Here is a 20,049-nt window from a genome sequence, read left to right on the forward strand (position 1 = left end):
CCGGGGAGGCCCCATAAATACTTATAGAATACATTATTAGAGGATAAACTTTGGCAAGTTGAGAGCTAGAGACTATCTTGTGGTAATCATCGGTCTGTCTAGCTAACTGCAAGATGCAAGACCAAGACCTAAGTGTAGAAATGATGATTAAAAACACAGTGTCTTAAAATGATTTTATAAGCATTTATAATAAATATTATACACCACAGCAATGTGAAAATGTGTAATTTTTTTTAAGTTAGGTGGGTACAGGAGAATGTGGGAAATGGTAGAAACCAAGATTCAAAAGATATTCCTTAAGCTAATATTCAAGTAATTGAGTCCTCAGATATTTGAAGGTATAAAAGTAATATTAGAATTTAATCAAGTAACAGAATTGAAAGCTAAAAATTATACAGGCCAAGAAAAATAATATACTTGACAATGATTAGATGTGCATTAATTTTGACATTGCATTTATGAGGATGTCAAAATATGCTGTTTAAAAATTGGGGACTTATGATAAGGAGCAGTTATCGCAATAATGATAACCACTGGAAAAAGTAAAGACCATATGCTGAAGATGTTCTTTTACTCCTAAAAGGAGATATGGACTAGATAACCCTTTTTACCTCTGGTTGTTAAGATCCTGCCAGTGTGTGGATGAAACCACCACAAGGAGGAGGGTTCAGCCACGTGAAAAAAGAGGTGAACAAGAACTCTGGTATGACAATAAAAACCAGAGAGCTTGACATATGTTATAGCACAAGAACTAAGATTAAATGAAGTAATAAACAGAATGAGATAAACTCATTGGATTACAAACCAAAACTGACTAAACCCTATGCTGTGCAAGCATTACTTACCAAATAAATGCTTTTCTGAAAACCATTTTGCAAATGGTAGACTAAAATATAACAGTTTATGGAGCAGACTACTCAGAATCTGTGCAATAAATACCATGAATATAATCAAACTAATTCTAATAAAAATACTAGAACATTTTAAAGGCATATGTGCTTCTAATAATGATATGCTATATTAAATATAGGAATTCACTGCAAGATCATTTTTTAGCATACCAATTTATGTGCCTGTAAAGGGGGATGTAAGGATAATTGAATCTGTTGAATTGCAGAAACAAGGCCAAAATGCACAAATATTGGGAAAATTTATGTTTCAAAATTGAGACCAGGAGGGCAAACGTAGAGAGACTTGGCATCTTGTGCAATATTGTATTCCTCCATAGTGTGCCACCTTCCACTGTGGGGTTAATCCTGGTACAAAATCTCAACAAATCCCCAGCCCAGAACATGGCAGGAATTACAATAAGAAACTAGGAAAATAAATTAATCATCCAACTCAGGTGGGTAAGGGAAAGAAAACCAAAAATTAAAGCAGAAGGAAAAATGAAATTAAGAAAAAGCTAATTCAAAAACTGTAGACCCAGTTTTAAAATATCCACAATCCAAATCTTTGAAAACATTAATGAAGTAGGTGAATGAGTACAGGTGGAGATTACGGAGAGGAAGCACAAATCTGTCAAATAAGTAAGTGTTCATAGGAAATAGTAACAGGTCTAAACTAAAATTAAAATTAGCGTATGATAGTATTTTATGCAAATAAATATAGAACCACTGATGAAATAGATTGTTTTTGAAGAAAATTAAAGCTAACTCTAAAAAGAGAAAATCCAAACAACTTGTGGAAGAATTAGAATTACCAGAGACCTAAGTCTCCTTTTCTCTCCCCCTGACCATACACACACCACACAATGCCCAGGTCATCCTGCTGGTAAATAACACAGGAATTTCAAGTACAGATAAAGCTGTTCTTTTTATGAAGCCAGCATAACTTTGATAGCAAAACCTAACCAAAATACCTTCAAAAAGGGAAATAGCAGACAAAATTTGCTTATGAACTACAAATGTGCACTAAATAAAATACTAGCATCCAGAATTCAAAAATACACTACAGCCAAGTGTGATTCATAACAGGCATAAAATAATGCCTCATCATGAAGAACCCTTTCAATATAGCAAAAGAAAAATTATATCATTTGTATAGACGCCGAAAACCCACTTGATGAAATTTAACATCAGTTCTTGATTTTAAAGAACGGATTATTAAAATATGACTAGACAAATAGCCCTTTAACAAGTCTTAAATAAATCTTTATTAATATATCTGTATCACTTAATTCCAGAGCTGTCATTCTTTGTAGAAAAACACTTGGAAAGTTTTCCATTAATAATCAGCCACAATCACCCCTTTTATTTAACATCTGATAACTCTAGAAGAATGTCAAGTAGGTGCCAACTCTTTACACCAACATAAATTCAGATGATTAGGTATTTAAATATTAAAAATGAAATTAATCTTTTTGAAGAAAACATAAAAGAATTGTTTCATGTTTTTATAGTGGGGGAACATCTCTAAGTAAAGCACAACATATAAAAAACTTTTAAACAGAAAGATAAATTGAGTTCCATAAATATAATAAAATCACAAATACAAAAAGCAAAGCAAAGTAGATGTGTATGTGTGTATGTGTATGTCACACAGGGCTAAAAATTATAAGGCTAGATAACTATATAATAAGCTAAATATAAATATAAAAATCCCCAGATACATCTGGAGTGCCTGTAAATCAATATATAAAAAAAGACACTGGAGGGAGGTGCCTCACTGGTGGCACAGGGGTTAAAGTCTCAGCACTATCAAGCTATCACCAGCCACTGTAGAATGAATTTGATCCCTGGCCAGGGAGCTAACCCACATGGTGCAAAGACCTCTCTGTCTTGCCCAGTGCTCCCCTCAGCACAGTATTTCAGTAGATCTGCCTGTTATGCTCCCCACTCTGTCTCAAGTGAATCCTCTCACCACCCCCCACACCTCTGGCCTACACCCCAGATCTTGTATGCATAAGTTAAAAAAAAGAAACTGGAGAAAAGACAAAAAGGCTCCACTGAGAAAATATAGGGGCCTAATAAATATTTGAAAAATGTTAAATGTTACATTGCACTTATCATTAAAAGAAAGGCAAAATAAAACTATAATATATAATTTACCATTTAACAAGCAAACCAGTGTTCCCTCAGTAAAAAAAAATAGTAAGGAGATTTTAGAGAAAATTATGTCTTTAAAATAGATGAAGTTTGATAATATATGTAGGAAGGTGTGACTAAACCAATTCATACCTTATCATGGAATTTGGACAGTATATGGCACAATATATGGACAGGGCAATAAGCAATTCCGTTTTTGGAAATTCTTTCTGTATATACATATACACACACTACTCATGTATGGGACATATCATGTACACCTATTGCAGCATTGTTTGTAATAGGTTGCAGAACGTTTATCAATAGGGAATTAGATAAATGTGTTATGGTAGATCCTACAAAATACTTTGTAGCTATTACAAAAACTGAGCCAACTATATTTTAAGGATATGGCACTCTCAATACATTGTTAATGGTAAAAAGCAGAGTGTAGAATAAGATGTATAGTATAGTGTTCCCCCCTTTTTGAAGAGAAAAGAACAAGTGTGTGTGCATATAAAACCTTGCGAATTACCTACCCAGTGATTGGTTGTCGTGCAGAGCGACCCATGGTAACAAGGACATGGGATGTGAGGACAACTGACTTTGACTCTGTGTCCATTTGCAGTTTTCAGATACTCTACCATATGTTGTATTTAAATTTTATTAATTAAATGAAATAAAAGGGATTGTGTTCCATATTGAAAATAAATCATCTTAATTTCGAGCTCAGAACTTATAGGAGGATGTTCCAGTGGACGTCAGCCTGGACTGTGAAAGGTAAAACTGTTAATCTCCTTGAAGATATAGATCTCCCATGACTTTGGAATCAGCAAGATTCCTTAAAAAATCTGAACCATAGGGCCTCCCCGGTGGCGCAGCGGTTGAGCGCTGGGTTGCGAAGCTGCCCGCAGCCTCTGCGGCGCCGGTTCGATCCCCGGCTGCTCCCCAGCCACTGGAGGAGGGTCCCACATGGTGCGCAGACCTCTCCTGCCGCCCGCTGCTCCCCTCAGCAGTGTACTTCGGTCCTTCTGCCTGCTCTGCTCCCCGCTCTGGCTCTGGTGAATTGTCTCACCCTCCCGCGCTTCTGACTGTACCCAGTGCATGTATAAACAAAAACAAACAAACAAATAAATAAATAAACAAACATGCCTCTATTAAAAAAAAAAAAAAGATAAAAAAAAAACCATTTTAAAAAAAAAAAAATCTGAACCATAAAGGCAGAATTTGCTAATTGAACTGTATCTTCATTAAAAGACACCGTTAAGAAAGTGAAAAGGCAGGTCACAGCCTGAGAGAAGATATTTGCAATGTACATATCCGACTAAGGCTCCTGTACAGATTACGTTAAACCTAAAACAGTAAGGAACAGACAATACAATAGAAAGATGACTTGAACAGGCACTTCACACAAGAGAATGTCCAAATACCCAATAAACATCTGAAGAGGTGTTCGACTTCATTAATCATCAGGGAAACTAAAACTATAATGGCATACCGCTACATATCCACCAGAGTGGCTAAAATAAAAAAAGACTAACGTTACTCAGCATTGCAAGATATGGAGCAAGCTGAACTGTGACACCATTATTTTTAGGAAGGAAAATTGCTACAGCCACTTTTGGGAAAATTGGTGTCAGCATCTGTTAAAGTTGAACATATGATTTCTTATGAACTAAGAATTCCCCTTCTAAGTTAACACCCAACAGAAATTCATCCACATGATCCCCAAAAGACACCTTCTGGACGTTCATGACAATTTTAGTGGAAATAACCCAAATTTGAAAATTATGCAAATAGCCAATAGATTGTGAGATAGTCACAAAATACGATGAGGATAAATTATCCACAGCTACAAAACAAAATCGTTGAAACTCACAAACATAATTTTGAACAAAAGAAGCCAGGAACAAGAGATTTCATCCTCTAAGATTCTGTTCATGTAAGTTATACTAGTAGGCCAGATAAACCTGTGTTGTTTCAAGTCAGAATAGCTGTTCTTGGTGGGAGGAAATAACTGCAAGAAGGGCATATGAGGTGGGCTTCTGGGGTACTAGTGATGTTCTTTTTGTTAACAAAGGCACTGGATTCAGTTGTGAAAACTAATCAGATGCTCTAAATGACTATTATATATGTTATATCTAATAAAAAAACTTTTAAAAGGTGTACCTGAAAATTTTCTGATACTAGAGATAAATGCAAAATAAATGTAACAGTTTTATATTTTATGATCACTCTTCCCTGGTTTTATTTGATTTTGTAATTAGCTAAAATAAAATGTTTTACTGTTACTTGTCTTTAAATCCATTCTTTTCCCCCCATTCATGCAAAATGAAAGGAGGGTTTCTCTGATTTTTTTTAGCTGCCCCTTGTGGCACATTCTTTGCCCTTAGGAAAGAATCTGATAACATGACAGTTTCTTCATTTCTGTTTTCCTACTGATAGAATGACTCTTCACTAAGATTGATGCCCAGTAAAAAGGAGAGAAAGGCTTAGAAGTCTGGGCTGAGGTTTTTAAAGCAATGCTCCTGTGAGTCAGCCACAGTTAACTGTGTGTTAGCATGGTGCTGAAAATGTGGATAGAGGAGATGCAGAAGTTGGTAGCCTCACCAGGAAGCTCTCAGATGAAACATTGTAGACGCCACTGTGGTCTTCTTCACCAGTTCTGGTTACAGTATAGTCACCAATACTGCTTAAATCCAACAGACTTAAACCCCTTTACTCACTTATCCCTTAATAAGCTTTTGGGGGGGGGACCTGCATACCATTCACTCATTTATAAACTGACACACAAACTCTTCAACATTAAGTTTCAATTCATTCATTTTTGTAAGTAGGAGGTAGAAAATACTGGAATATTTTATCACATGTTTTGGTAATAGTCATCAAACATCTTGTGAACCAAAGCATGCTTGACCTGAAAGAATTGAATAAAATTTTAAGTCTCTGCTTTATCTTGAACATTCAGTAGCCTTGCAGAGTATTCCAGATGTAGTCAAAAGAATGAACATCACACTAACCTATTATCTCTTCAGTGGCATTTTTCATCTATATCAGAATATTTATATATATATATATATATATATATATATATATATATAAAACAGAGAAGGACAAGAAACATGGATTTAATTGTCAATTTACAAATTTTGTTTGACTCGTCAAGTCTTTGTTTGGGATGGCAACACTTGGGAACTTAATAGTCTTCATCTCAGACAAATACATTTCAGAAAAGATTCTGGGTAAAAGTTGAGAAACTTGATTTTTATCCTACATTTGTATGTGAGTATTTTATTTCTTAGGAAATCTTTGAAGTTTGAAGACCACTGTGATAGATATTTGAACAAGTAGCCAAAACAAACAGATGTGCTGGCTCCTTTGGTTTCAAATATAAACAGTCCGGGGAGCCAACATGGTAACAGGTCACGAGCAACCTGTGGCTTACATCTTTTTGTTGGGATGATCAGTATCTTTGGTGTGGATGTATAAATAATTTCAACTGGAAGAAAACAGCATAGCTGAAAATTAAATCTAACGAAGCATAAAATATAATTTTGGTGCCTCCACGGTGGCACAGCGGTTGAGCGCTGGGTTGCGAAGCTGCCCACAGCCTCGGCGGTGCCTGCTCAATCCCCGGCTGCTCCCCAGCTACCAGAGGAGGGTCCCGCATGGCGCGCAGACCTCTCCTGCCGCCCGCTGCTCCCCTCAGCAGTGTGCTTCGGTCCTTCTGCCTGCTCTGCTCCCCGCTCTGGCTCTGGTGAATTCTCTCACCCTCCCGCGCTTCTGACTGTACCCAGTGCTTGTATAAATAAACAAATACGCAAACAAACAAACAAACAAATAAATAAATAACTTTTAAAATATATATATATATAATTTCGTATATTTGAATTTTAGAAACACGATCTTTCAAAAATGTGCCTATCAAGTAGTTGAATGAATTTCATTCATTTAATTTTATAAAATTATGAGGATTTTCACAATTATACCTTAGAACTGTCATCTTCAAATGACATGATCATTCATAAATATGTAAATTAATACACAAAATTTTTGTGAATAAAATTCAATTATTTGAAAATTTTGTTTTCATTATTGTATGTGGTTATTACAAAGATTTCCACTGAGCACCTTACAAATCAATCTAAAGTTTTCCTAAATAAAGTGATTGGCATAAACAAAACACTTTTACCTTCAACTTTAGAATCAGAAATTACATTTTTATGTTGTTTTAAATTTACTTCAGTGTTTGGCACTCCATACTCAACAGACTAGTCTTGTTTTCTATTGTGTAATTCCATTTTTAGAAATTCCTTTTTTTACTTCCCCCCAAACCATGTCTGACTTAATAGTGGTGATTTTTGACATGTTTTTATTGTTAATGGTAAAATCCCAACTTTCAATTACACATTCTTGAAAGGAAACCAGTTAAATGCTATCCATGAAAATTAATCATCATGAAAATGAAATTAAGTAAAATGCAGTAGGAAATCCTGCATAAGGCAAAAGCGCTACAACGTTGTTTCACAAAAATGTGTTCCCTCCATCCTCTCCCTGAACACAGAGATGCTAGTTAAAATGTGGATTCCTAAGTCTGCCCCCTAGGAAATCTGATTTTGATGCTGCATCCTGAATAATTTTGAGCACACTAAGCTAGAAGAACCACTACTTTAGAGCAGCAGCATCACATAATTGTGGATGATCCCTTACTAGAAAGAGGTACTCTGACGGCAGAGTATATTTTAATAAAATTAAATATTAATAAAATAAAAGTTTGTCCAGGACACATACCCCCTTTTGATTCTTGATTAGAATAGCCTAGCTCAAATTCCATTGTCCTGTCATAACTATGAAGTTTTATCCTCATTACTTTCCAAAATATCTTATTTTCATCACTTATTACAAACTGCCGTGCAATTATATATATAGAAGATTTATAAACTGTGTTTACCTGAACTGCTGTTAAGTGTAAAATTAACTGCTCTCCATGCTTGGTTTAGAAATTTTAAATGTAACTCCTTGGTGATGTGCTAACTAAGTTAGAATATTTCAATTTAATTCAGTAAAATGGAACCAGTACAGCCTCTGGTTTCACAAATGAAGTGATTCAAAATAAGCGTGTCGGCCCCATTGGGCCGTTGCGCACCGCAGCGGGGCGAACAGCACATTCCTGTCTCACCTTTTTCCTATAACGAAGGCTGCCTCTAACCTCACTCTTTCCACAAACCTTCATGCACTAAACATTGTGCCAGTGACACAAGAAGCTCATTTTGATTGTAATGGGCCATGCCCTTGCCTAGTACATCATTTGTGAAACTGAAGTTGGCTATTATAAAGGAACAGGTATGTAAATATTAGTGATCTCTGTAAAATTGATTTCTTCTTTCCCTTTTCATTATAAAAGGAAACTATTTCAGAGTAGAAAGTGCATTGTCTGAACTCATCAACACCCTCTCTATCCCTCCCCTCCCCCGTTTGTTGCAGACCAGGATGAAAGAGCGGCTGAGCTCAGCAGGGAGCAGAATGAGAAAACCATCCGGAGCACGCAGACTGCGCTCCGCAATTTCCGGGAGTTCCTCATCTCCAAGTATCCTTCTGAGACGAGAGAGATTTATGTCATCCCTTGCAAGGAGTTGGATGCCTACCTTGCCTCTTTCTTTGTGGACGCCAGGCAGAAGGATGGGTCGGAATATGAACCTAACAGCTTGGCCAACTACCAGTGTGGACTGGAACGGTACCTGAAAGAACACAGGTATGGCTACAGCATCACCAGGGACAAGGAGTTCAAGCGATCCCAAGAGGCCCTGAAGCAGAAGCAGATTGAACTCCGCTGCAAAGGAAAAGGCAATAAACCGCACAAATCCATGAAGCTCACTTTTGCTGATGAACTCATCCTGCGCAAAAGGGGGCTGCTGAGCCGCTACAACCCCGAGGGCCTGCTCAACCTCGTCTGGCTCAACAACACCAAAGCCTTTGGGCACTGCACAGGATTCCACGGCTCCACCTTGAAGTGGGGCGATATCCGGCTCCGGGTAACAGAAACGGGTCTGGAGTACTTGGAGTGGATGGGTCAAGACACTGGGGACTTGAATGCCAAAACCAAGAGAGGGGGCACAGACTCCCGTGTGTACGCCACCCAGCATGCCCCCCAGACCTGCCCGGTTCAGGACTATAAGGAGTATGCCCAGCGGCGGCCCCCCGCCATGCGCTACGAGGATGCCCCCTTCTACTTGTCCATCAAGCCGGTCGTGAACTTGGCGGCGCTGCACTGGTACAACTGCCAGGCCCTCGGCAAGAACAAGCTGGCCAAGATGGTGAAGACCATGTGTGAGAAGGGCAACATCCCCGGCAGGAAGACCAACTTCAGCGTGTATCAGAGCTGCAGCACCCTGTCGGAGGCGCAGAGCAACCAGCTGGTGCTGATCTGCAACAACCTGAGCCAACAGGCCGCGCAGTCCGTGGCGGGGCACTCCAGCGGCGGCAACTTCATCGTGTCCGCCTCCTATGACTCGTCCTCAGACACCGCCTGACAGGTGGCTGGAGCGAGACCCCCGTTGGGTTACCGTGTCCGGAGAACTGTGGTCCTTCACCGCACCTCCCTCCCCTTCCCGGCCCCTCTGCCCTCAGTGTTAACTTTATAAAAATATAAATAATATATTTTTCTTTTTACAAATAAGCCAATGGAGATAGTTTAGTATTACTAACATAGTATATATAGGCCTAAAGCAAATGTACTTGTGGGTGATTCAGTGTAATTACTGTTACAGACTTTACAAAACCATAGTGGTTCTCAGGCAACACAAACAGAGGAGGAATTCCGTTTTTTGAGAAACTCAGACAGGAGACTGGGAGTCATCCTAGCCGCCTGCGTCCTCAGCTCCCCCGCTTCCCTCCTGCACCTCGTGTTCTTGGTGTACTTAATAAATGGCTTTATTTTTTTAATTTTTAGAACTATATTAATTAGGAGGAGACAGCTCTCACTTTACTGCTTATACAGAATTGTACTCAGCTCCATAATCAAAGTGTTGACATATGTTCAACATCAAATTATTTATACCTTTTTTTCTTTTAGCTTAATTAGAAGTTTAGCTCCTGTGCCTCATTGTTTGCAATGTACGAAAATCGAGATGTTCAGCTAACATCTTTTGTTTGGGGAGGGGAAGTAGAACGGAAGGATAATGGTGCCATTCTTTTTGGAAGATATATAATTTTAAAATAATATGCAAAATCCAATATTGTGGCAAGAAAGACTGTTACGTAGTTCCTTTTTTACTGTTGTGTGTGAACATGGAGGGACTTTTTTGTTCCCCAAGAAATCATTGTAGTTAAATTTGATGATCAGATTTACGAGAAATTTAAGACTACCAAAGCTTTGAAAATGTCCCTGAGTATTAGCTTATGCATCAAGCATAAAGGGATGGTAAAGGAGGAAAATTTTACTTAAAATCTGGAAGTCATGACAACAAAAAAGAACTCATCCCCTTCAAAGCTTAAATCACCTGCATATTTATATGTAAGCATTAAACCTCAATCCCTTTTTCCTGGGGATTACTTGACCTTGCAGTTGAGATCAAAAGAATATTGACTCTCATATTAGGTAACAATATTTTGTTACCAGATTTAGATGCATTCAAAGCATTCTTGAAAATGTGCAGTTTCTTCTACGGTAAATATAATTGCATTTATCTGGGATATCCTGCGATTATAATAATAATAATTTTGGTTAAACAGTTCTTTGTGGTGGTTTTCCCAAGGTTTTTATTTTTAAGTCTTGCAGGCTGTGGTGAATTACTACTTAAGATACATCAAAAATAAAATAAATTATAGTTTAGGACCACAATAAAGCTGAGGTAGGTTCCTATCCTTTATAATCATTAGCACATTAAAAAATTCAACTTTTAATTGCTTTGTCAGGTCTGGGGCGTTCTGGTGAACAGTATTTGTTCTTCAAGCCGTCCTAATAATTCAGTTTAGCTAGGAAGGTAGGAAGTATTTTGTGTATTAATTTATTGTACGACTAGAACAAATTTCATTTTGATTTGATTTGTTAATCATCAGGTGCTTTCCCATGTTTGGGCAGCTCTGTGCAACACTAGGTTGTAAACACATGAAGACCCATCCTGCTAAGCTGCGACCTTTTCCTTTGGCCCAGAGTGGGAAGCCTGCCTGGACTTGTGTGTGGTGAAATCAACTTCATCTCATGACTTTTCCTCCAGAGAGGCACCCAGATGCAACAAGAAAGGGGGGAGGTTTCTTGCTTTATTTTTTTATATTCATCATAATGATAGGCCACCATTTCAAGACAGTATGTGTGCCGCTCTGTGCAAAATGACTAGTAGGCATCACTTAGATAAGTAATATTTTACTAATTGTATGAAGATTAGAAAATACAAATCAGCATAAAGAAAACAAGATATTCTCATCAATCTGCTGGCCCAAAATAACATTTTGGATAATATTCCTTCTGACAGCTCAATACTTGCCTATTTATTTCTGCATACATTATGTTTAATCCTTTCAACAACTTTGAAAAGAAGGTGAATTCTCTACGTTTTATGTTGAGATCAAGACAGATCAGTCAGTTTATAGGTAAGGCAATGGTACTGTCCCATATGACGCCAGCTTTTTCTATTTATCTTCCTTACTGCCAACTCATAGTTTCCAATGAGCAAATGTGAGGCCAGTGTCTTCCCAGCTCTCAGGACTATCAGGTTAAAAGGATGCGGAGTGATCATTCATGGTGGCTCACCACGGCCCGGCCCCTGGGCCCCTCTCTTCTGTGCATTTTGAACCATACCAGTTCTCTTTACAAGACTTTCCTATTCCTCTTCTTCTTTAACTATTTATAAGCACATAGGACAGCTGACTGTAAAATAACTTTTTTAAAAATTACATTATCTAACATGGATTACTTCTTGTGTTTTAACAAAAACTTTATGTAAGACACTTAAAATGTGATTGTGCATTTTATTATTGCATTGACATCTTTTTGGAAATTCTTGGTACGCTTTTCACATCAAAGTAAGTGTCATAAGGAAGTAGGGCCATCAGTAGGCACTGAGAAAGTGGAACTAGGAAGTTTTAAGTCCCTATTTGTGTTTATTGAGGTAGTGAAACGAAGCTCTCCTGTTTAACTGTATTGGATTTTCATTTAGAAGAAAACAATGACATTGAGAATGTGAATTATTTATTTTTATTTTGTGTGGCTAACTCAAACCAAATAGCAGCATTCTGACATTTAGATTTATACAACTTTTCTGAAGAATGGGTTAGTTTAAGTATACCCAAATTATAGTGTTCTCTGAGTTAATTAAATTAGGAAAATTATCTGCAACTACCTCTAAAGTCTGTGGTTTTGTATAAACCATGCTGAGGGCATACCACTGTCAGATGCCATTTTTTGGTATGTGTTACTCTGATTTTTAAACAATCATATCCATACCATTGGCAGTGGTAGATGCCAAAATCATACATGTGCTTTAAACAAAAATTCAGTCTAGCAGGTATTCACCACAACTGCGTGTGCTGCCTTTCCAGGCAATCCCACTGTTCAGACAAAAACGGTACAACCTTATTTGCAGAATTTACATTTGAAAGTCAGTGTAATATCATGTGAAAAGTTCTCCAGTGCACTCCCTCACATGACTCTGGAAGTTTTGTACTATCTATAGCAAAAAAATGCCAAGCTCATCTGTCAGCATTCAGATGACATGACTGCATAATTTCATTTTTCTTCTATATTCATGTGAGTGAATGGCTATTGAAAACCATAGATTATAGCAATTTTCCAAAAACCCCAATAATGTTGGACAAGGTTAGAGATATTCAGGATGTTTATCCAGTATCTTATTCTTAGATCCCATTGTTACCATGGGTTAGGTCTGTTCTGAATAGGATTCATAGATACACATCACGTATTTTAAATATTTATATTTATTTTATAATTATTTTTCCCTACGTTAAGTTTTCCCATGTTAATTCACTTTTCTCTATGTTAAGATCACCTAATCTATAAAAGAATGATCTGAATTTTTCTAGCATAAATTAGGTCTTTTGGGTTTTGAATTAGATCATTGTTTAGCTAAAACCTTGATTGCATTAACTTGTCTAAGTCACGTGGTTTAGCTTCCAGAAACCAGGGAATCAAATGACTTTACAAAGTTCAAAATTTGCAGTCATAGCAACAAATATTTGCGTACCTAGTGTCTAGTCACTAAGAAGGCTACAAAGATATATGAAATAGGTCCTGTTCTCAAAGAATTTATAAAAGGTACTTTGCTAAAGTTTTGGCCTTATTTTTGAGAGCCCAGCAAGACTCTATGCAAATACAGTTTTCCACACTTTCCCACACTTTGTACTCATGCAGTATGTCCATAATTTAGCCATTAAATTTTGGTTTGCTTTGAAATACATAATACTGATTTGAGTATTTTGTAGAGAATCTTCCTCAGACCCTGTTTCCTGGGGGAGAAGGGTTGTTATTCATTGAACATTTGAAATCCAAACTGCCTTTTAAAAAAAGTACAAGCTAGATAAAAACCAGAAAAGAATAATGCACACAATATTATGGAATGAAAGCAATTACTAAATCAGTATTCCTCACTGTAACACTTTAATCACCAAGAACAATTAGAAAGGATAATTTTCTATTGAAACATGAGTGATCATAGCCCTTCTAAATAGTGTTCAAGAGCCATTTTAAAGTAAGTTAATAAAGTAGAACCATTTCTACACCATCTGCAGTATTCACATAGGTGCACAATTGCATAAGAATGTGCCCCTTTTCACCAATGACTCATTTCTCGAGTACTTTCAACGTACCATTGTATTAAGAGCTTTTCTAAGTTGCTTCACAGCATTCTCTCAGTAGTCACAAGATAACTACATTTCTTCTCATTTATAGATAAGGAAATCCAGAGAAGTCAAATGGGTTGCCCGAGTAATGGTTAATACATAAGCATATCAGGATCTGAAACTGGATCCAAGTGCCATTACACCATTGACCGTTTCTGCTGTAGCTGCTTGTTCAGAGGGACTTGGGGCACCTTTAGACTCTCTACAGTGATACATGGTAAATGGAGCATCAGTCTTCGTTTGCCTCCTAGTTGACAAAGAGCAGTGCCATTACCTGTCACACTGGGCAGCCGTGTTTAGATTCCGTTACTGGAGTTACTTTGAGATGGGCTATTCAGCAGTTTTTTTTTCCTGACCGTGAGTAGAAAGCAGACGTTTATGTTACTTTTTAAGAATCCAACTTTTTCATGGAGATGAATGTTTATGTGCAAAAATAAACGTATGTTAATAACAGGTTATCATTTGTTTTTACTCCAATATACCAAAACCCAATTTCAAAATGACTTTCTTATATTTCAAATAGGGAAAGGGAATGTTCTAGCAAAGGACGCCTCTTTTAAGCCTAGAATCTCAAGGACCTAAGACTCTTCACTCAAAAGTAGAAATTGATTGAAACCATTCAGATTTTTCTAGTTTGGTTCTCTACAGTTTAATGGATTAGAGAGAAAATTGTGATTTTTAATCAATCTTCTGATTTTCTTTGCCTATAGGAAAATGTAATTTGTTCTTTTTTCCTCTAGCCAAAATAAAACTATAACACTTAGTATCTGTAAATAAAAACTACCATGTGAGCAAAGAACTAAGTTTCCAACTCGAGGAAAAATCAAGGGGAGAATATGATAATTAACCCATTGGTGGTTAGTGAATTTGCTTTTTAAGTTGTTAGGCCATTTACTTTTTACAGGCTATTTAGGATGAGGCTGGAAATACCCTTAGAGGTTAAATTCTCTGATTTTCCATGTTTTACTTTTTATCTATAGTGGTTTTATCTTGTTTTGGGTTGTTGTATTTCTAATGATATAAAAACAAAAAAGGAGATGATATTGGCAAACTATCAAAAACCTTTCCAATTTCACTTTTCTGAACAGAGAATGGAAAGATAATAAAAATTTCCAATGGTGTAACCTATTTTTGTAAATTTACCAATTGGGCCTACCAAAACTGACAGAAAGGCCTGATTTAAGGTAAAGATTGCATTATTTTTTTAAAGATAGCATTTTAATACAATTATATTGAGTTTTTGTGTGAACCATGACTTCATGAATTAATCTGAGTATTAACCAGGTCAGAGTAATAGTGTCACCATCTCTGTTGAATTGGGACCCCAGAAGCTGGACCTAATAAGCACCCAAGAGATCATCTAGCCCAGGATTTTTCAGTGTGTGAAGATAAGGGCTCACCATGTCCTCTTGGGGTTTGGGAGGCAAGGAGATGGAGATTGGAAAGGAAATGCATCCTCAAACACAGGTTCCCCAGAAATTCTCAAGTTCCCTATGCTCCTACCTTCTACTTTGAGATTCACTGGAATGAATGAGTTTTTACCTCTATTACACATCCTTCACATGTGCTGGGCTGGAATATAAGATTGGAAAGATCTAACATAACCCATCCCTCTTCTTTTACAAAGGAGGGAAACGGTGTCAGAGAGATTAAATGAAAGCCCAGGTACACACAATTTGTTGGCTCAGAATCAGGACTAGCACTGATAATCTCTAAATATAATCATGCTTTTTAGTTGAACATATGCCTCTCTGCCTAACCCATTCATGTTCTCATTTATGGAGCAGAAACAAACTGCAATTTTCAAGTATAGGAGTTCCAATTATAAATTACGAACTAAAAAGTGACTTTGTTTAATTTGGTATTCACTTGAAGACCCTGTTATATAGTGTCAATTATTTTGAATGCTGTGTACCCTATCCTATTGTAGTCTATGAAGAGTTTTTAAAACCTTAAAGGGTTGGGACTTATTCTCAAACAAAAGGATCAAATTTCTGTCAGCATAATTAGGATGTTTCTGAAGTAAATTTATTTAGAGATGAGAAAGGGGAAGAAAATGGGAACTAGTGAAAGAGACCTGTAGCAGGATGATGTAGAAATACAAAGTATTCGTAAAATCTCGTATTTTCCTGCTTACTCTTCTAAAAAGGAATTCAAGCATAAATATTTTTTAAATTTCACAAATTTTTATTTTATAAATTATATTTGCTATATCATAGTTGAAGAAATATGGAATTCTAGGATGTTAAAAAAGGTACAATGGAATCACTTCCAATGTTCTTCTTTGTATTACACTGGAATTAGCATTTTTACCATTATACATTCACTTCCAAGAGCATTGAAATGCTTTGGCATAATTTATTTGTCTGTAGTAAGTAAAATTAGGAAGACATCAGCAATAGAGAATCCTAACAGTAATGTGCATTCTGTATTTAAGTGATTTTTATGACTGTTTACTTTCTATAATTCTTACATTTTATAAATCAAATACCTTATTGTACTTCCTCTCAAAATTAATTTATAATTGATTATTTATACTAGATGCAGTAGGAGGTCCATTTTAGTATTAATCCACTCAGATTAATTTTACTAACTAAACTTTTATATCTGCGATTCATTGTATTACAACTTTTAAAATAGCATTTATAACAAGAACTTTTGTTTTTTAAAGTGTTACAAAAAAAAACACATCTTGCCAAAAACCATTACAATTTCTATGCATTGTGTAATATTCAGTGGTGTCATTGTTGAGATTTTGCATGTTGTTGTAGGTGCTCTTACATACGTGTGTTTGTGGTGTTTATGTGGAATTGTTAACCATTGCTGCTATCACTTATTGTAGTTAAATTGAAAACTGTCCTAACAGGCTGTGCCAGTCAACATTTGTATGTGTGACTTGTAAAGTATGTAGTTTAATATTTTGAGCCAGCACTTAATGGCCTCTACAAGAAGGAAAATTTGTGGTTGTCCAGAGGTGCCAACTTTGAAATCCTGTTTTATATGTATAATTTCAAGCGAGGTCACCTCTTTTTCTACACTTTACCCAGCTCTTTAAAAGGGAAATGTTTGCAAAAAGAGAAAGCAAGAATTCTGAAGTTTTCCAGTCTTCTCCCCTACCTTCCCTCTTTTCTTTTTTCCTTCTGGTACTTGAGCACCTAACAGAGAAATTCAGTAGAATGGCAATGTAGCAGTGTAACTTCTGGAAAGTTTTAGACTGAGCAATGTAATAATAGAACTATGCATTTGTTATTCTTGTTGGTTATCATGGCGTATTGTTTGAATTGCATTTAATAAGAATAGTTAGTATTTTTATTTTTATTTAAAAAGGGACCATTGAAAACTTGGAGTTCCCAAATACTTCTATATTCATCATTTGCATAGATTCCTTAATATATTTGCTTGCCTTATGACCATCATAAATTTTCATGCCCACTTGCCTTTCCTTTCTGGGGTTTCCATCTTGCCCCGGTAATTCCCATATCTCTGAAAGTAGAGCAAAAATTATTTCAATGAGTTCCACTATACTTTGTTAAACTTCAACACGGGGAAATACCATTATACTTTCTTACGTATTTATACTCCTAAAATGGAAGGAAACTGTCATATATGTTAAAAGAAGGCTACTTCCTGAAGAACCCTTTTACACCAACATGCCACAACTCCTTACTTAGGGCAGGGTTTTATTCGATTTATTCAATGGGTTTATAATTACAAGATTCTTTTAATAAAGGGATGATCTGAATTATGGAGAGGCTTTTTATATGACTGTCACATACACAGTGACAGCCAATGCTGTTTTTGGCGACTTTGCTGCTGAAATTGCTGATTTAATTCTAAGAATATTGAATCCACCAAGGTCCTTCCCTGCCACTTTTTTGCTTAAAGGAAGAGAAAGGCAGATTTTAACTCTGAGCCTTTTTCTCCAGAATATGCTTTAGACATCTGCCCCTCAGCAGAGGTGATAAAGCAATGAAAGGAAATTCAATTATGTATGTTCTAAAGAAGTTCTGCCTTTGTCCAGTGGCCTCCAGAGTGACACTAAAGTATTTCTTGATTCCTGAGTCCAGGGTTTCAGGCAAAGCCTTTGTACCTAGAATTCCTTTTATATTTGGACACCAAAGATTATTGCGTGATAGAGCCTTGATGGTTAATGGTTTCTACTAGATAGCAGTGGGCATGCTTATTTGAGTCCTACTCTTGGATTTATTTCCTGCCTTTGGGTCTTCTGTACAATTTGTACATCTGTGCTGAGGCCTTTATGTCTTGGGTAACTTTTTACAAATGTATATATATTTATTGAGTTTCTAATTTATGTTTCACTGTAACTTTTCTGCTGTTAAAGTCAGACACAGATTTGGCAGATTAACCCCTTGGTGAGCAATAGCTTGTAATTTTTTCTGAAAATGTAACTAACCCCATAGGCCTGAAACCTGATGAGAAAATGACTAGAAGCATTTTGGATTCGATAGAATCACTATCAAATTTAACAGATAAATGAGTTTTAGACTATTAAATTGAAGAACTCTGGTGGTTTAGTAAGATGAATGACGTATTCAATTTAAACAAGATCTTCCGTCTTTATTACAAATTATGAGAGTTTGTAAGATTCCTTTTACCCTACTTTAGAAAGTATTTGGGAATTAAAATGGTAGATTTATCAATTTATTTTCAATTTGATAAAAATGAACCTCTAGCATCTGTTCAGAAATAGAACCATCACAAGTAGCACGTAGAAAATTTTTATGAAAAAAACAGTACTATTCTTTGAAGGTGCATTTCCTTTTCCCTCTTTTTGATAGATTGCAGTTTCTTACATGTTTTCAGGCCACGTGAATTTTTGACTGATTTAGATAAAAAGCGTGTGTATGTCTGTTCACTCTAATCCTATTTTTAAATTCTGTTTTTAGGCTGCTACAGTTATAATTTGTGAAGGATGAATTGAAATGGGGGGGGAAATGTTTGTTAATATGTTGAAATGTGTGACTGTGATACTCTTGGTTAATTCATCCTCTGCCAGTTGTAATAATATGATAGAACTTGTTTGGTTAATAAGAGTGTACTATTGGTTTCATTTCATCTTTATCAGCTCTCACTGTTGTTGCTTCATATTTGTTTGTGTGCTTGTGCTCTCAGTAAAATTCTAGCTTCATGTCACAGAGCTTTTTCCATTGTGTGTATAATGTTTGCCTCTAATGTAAGTGTAATTTTCTATTGTTTTCAGTATTTGTTGGTACAGCCTAAAACTTATGAAAATAAGGAAAACAATCCAATAAATTCAGCTAATGAACGTCAAAGATGTCTCTATATTGAGAGCATGCTTTAATCACAGTATTTTGTCTGTATTTGGGTATGACCAGTCTTCATATAATAAATGGTTTTCTGCAAAGCTGTCTGATTTTTGTAGCTATAACAGTTAAAAAAAAAAAAAAAAGCCAAGTTAAAACACCGTGGGGAGGGTATTGGAATGTCCTGGTCGCTGCATTAACCCCAGGGTGTAGGCAATATCGAGCAAAATATTTCATGTCAAGTGTTACTTTTAACCATTGTAGAAGTGGGTAGATCATGAAGGGAGAAGTATTTTGCATGTGAGTGCACAGACATAGCCCACCAGATAGGCAAGAAAGAAACTTAGGGAATGCATCATAGTCTTCCTGGAATGCTGGGGCCTAAACCTCTTAATGGAGAGATCCCCACTGTACGTTCTCTCTCTCTCTCTCTCTCTCTCTCTCTCTCTCTCTCTCTCTCTCTCTCTCTCTCTCTCTCTCTCTCTCTTTCTCTCTCCCTTTCTCCCTCTCCCCCCTCCCATCTATATCTCTATGGAGCTCTTTCAGCCAATTATGCAAAGCTACGGATACTAAGTACATGCCGGGTTCCAAGCTTCCTCATGTTCAGGAAAATCTCTTTGGTCAGCTATAATTCCCCGTGTGCTCTTCACTGCATTTAGCACATCTGGAAGTGTTCTTTGAGCAGAAAAGGAATGGTTGTTGCACAAAAACCTTGTTGAAACACCAGAATTTATAAGTTTCTCTCAAAGTCACCTATTTTAGAGAGCGTTTTTCTTACTTATCTCTAAATTACCCATCAAAGTTTTTACTCATAGAAAGCTGAATACTCCAATTAAAAATGACTATTTTTTTGTATGATAGTATTTTAAATTGTATTAAAATTA

At 36.4% G+C, this 20,049-nt stretch overlaps 1 protein-coding gene across 3 annotated transcripts in view; it reads left to right on the plus strand.

Annotated features, from left to right (window-relative positions):
• Positions 1-20,049, plus strand: part of KIAA1958 — a gene marked incomplete at both ends in the record, with an annotated part of 63,649 nt that overhangs the window by 26,492 nt on the left and 17,108 nt on the right. The window contains one exon of one of the 3 annotated variants that reach the window (XM_084237644.1): positions 8,511-8,594. The exons of 1 other annotated variant lie outside the window; for it this stretch is intronic. In XM_084237644.1, the coding sequence (XP_084093770.1) occupies positions 8,511-8,594 (84 nt within the window). Of the gene's footprint in view, positions 1-8,510; positions 9,557-20,049 lie in introns of those variants that run through there. One more of the 3 variants, XM_084237645.1, reaches the window with a different exon arrangement.

Source organism: Talpa europaea (genome assembly GCF_964194135.1).
Source record: "Talpa europaea genome assembly, chromosome: 7".
Classification (NCBI taxonomy): Eukaryota; Metazoa; Chordata; class Mammalia; order Eulipotyphla; family Talpidae; genus Talpa; species Talpa europaea.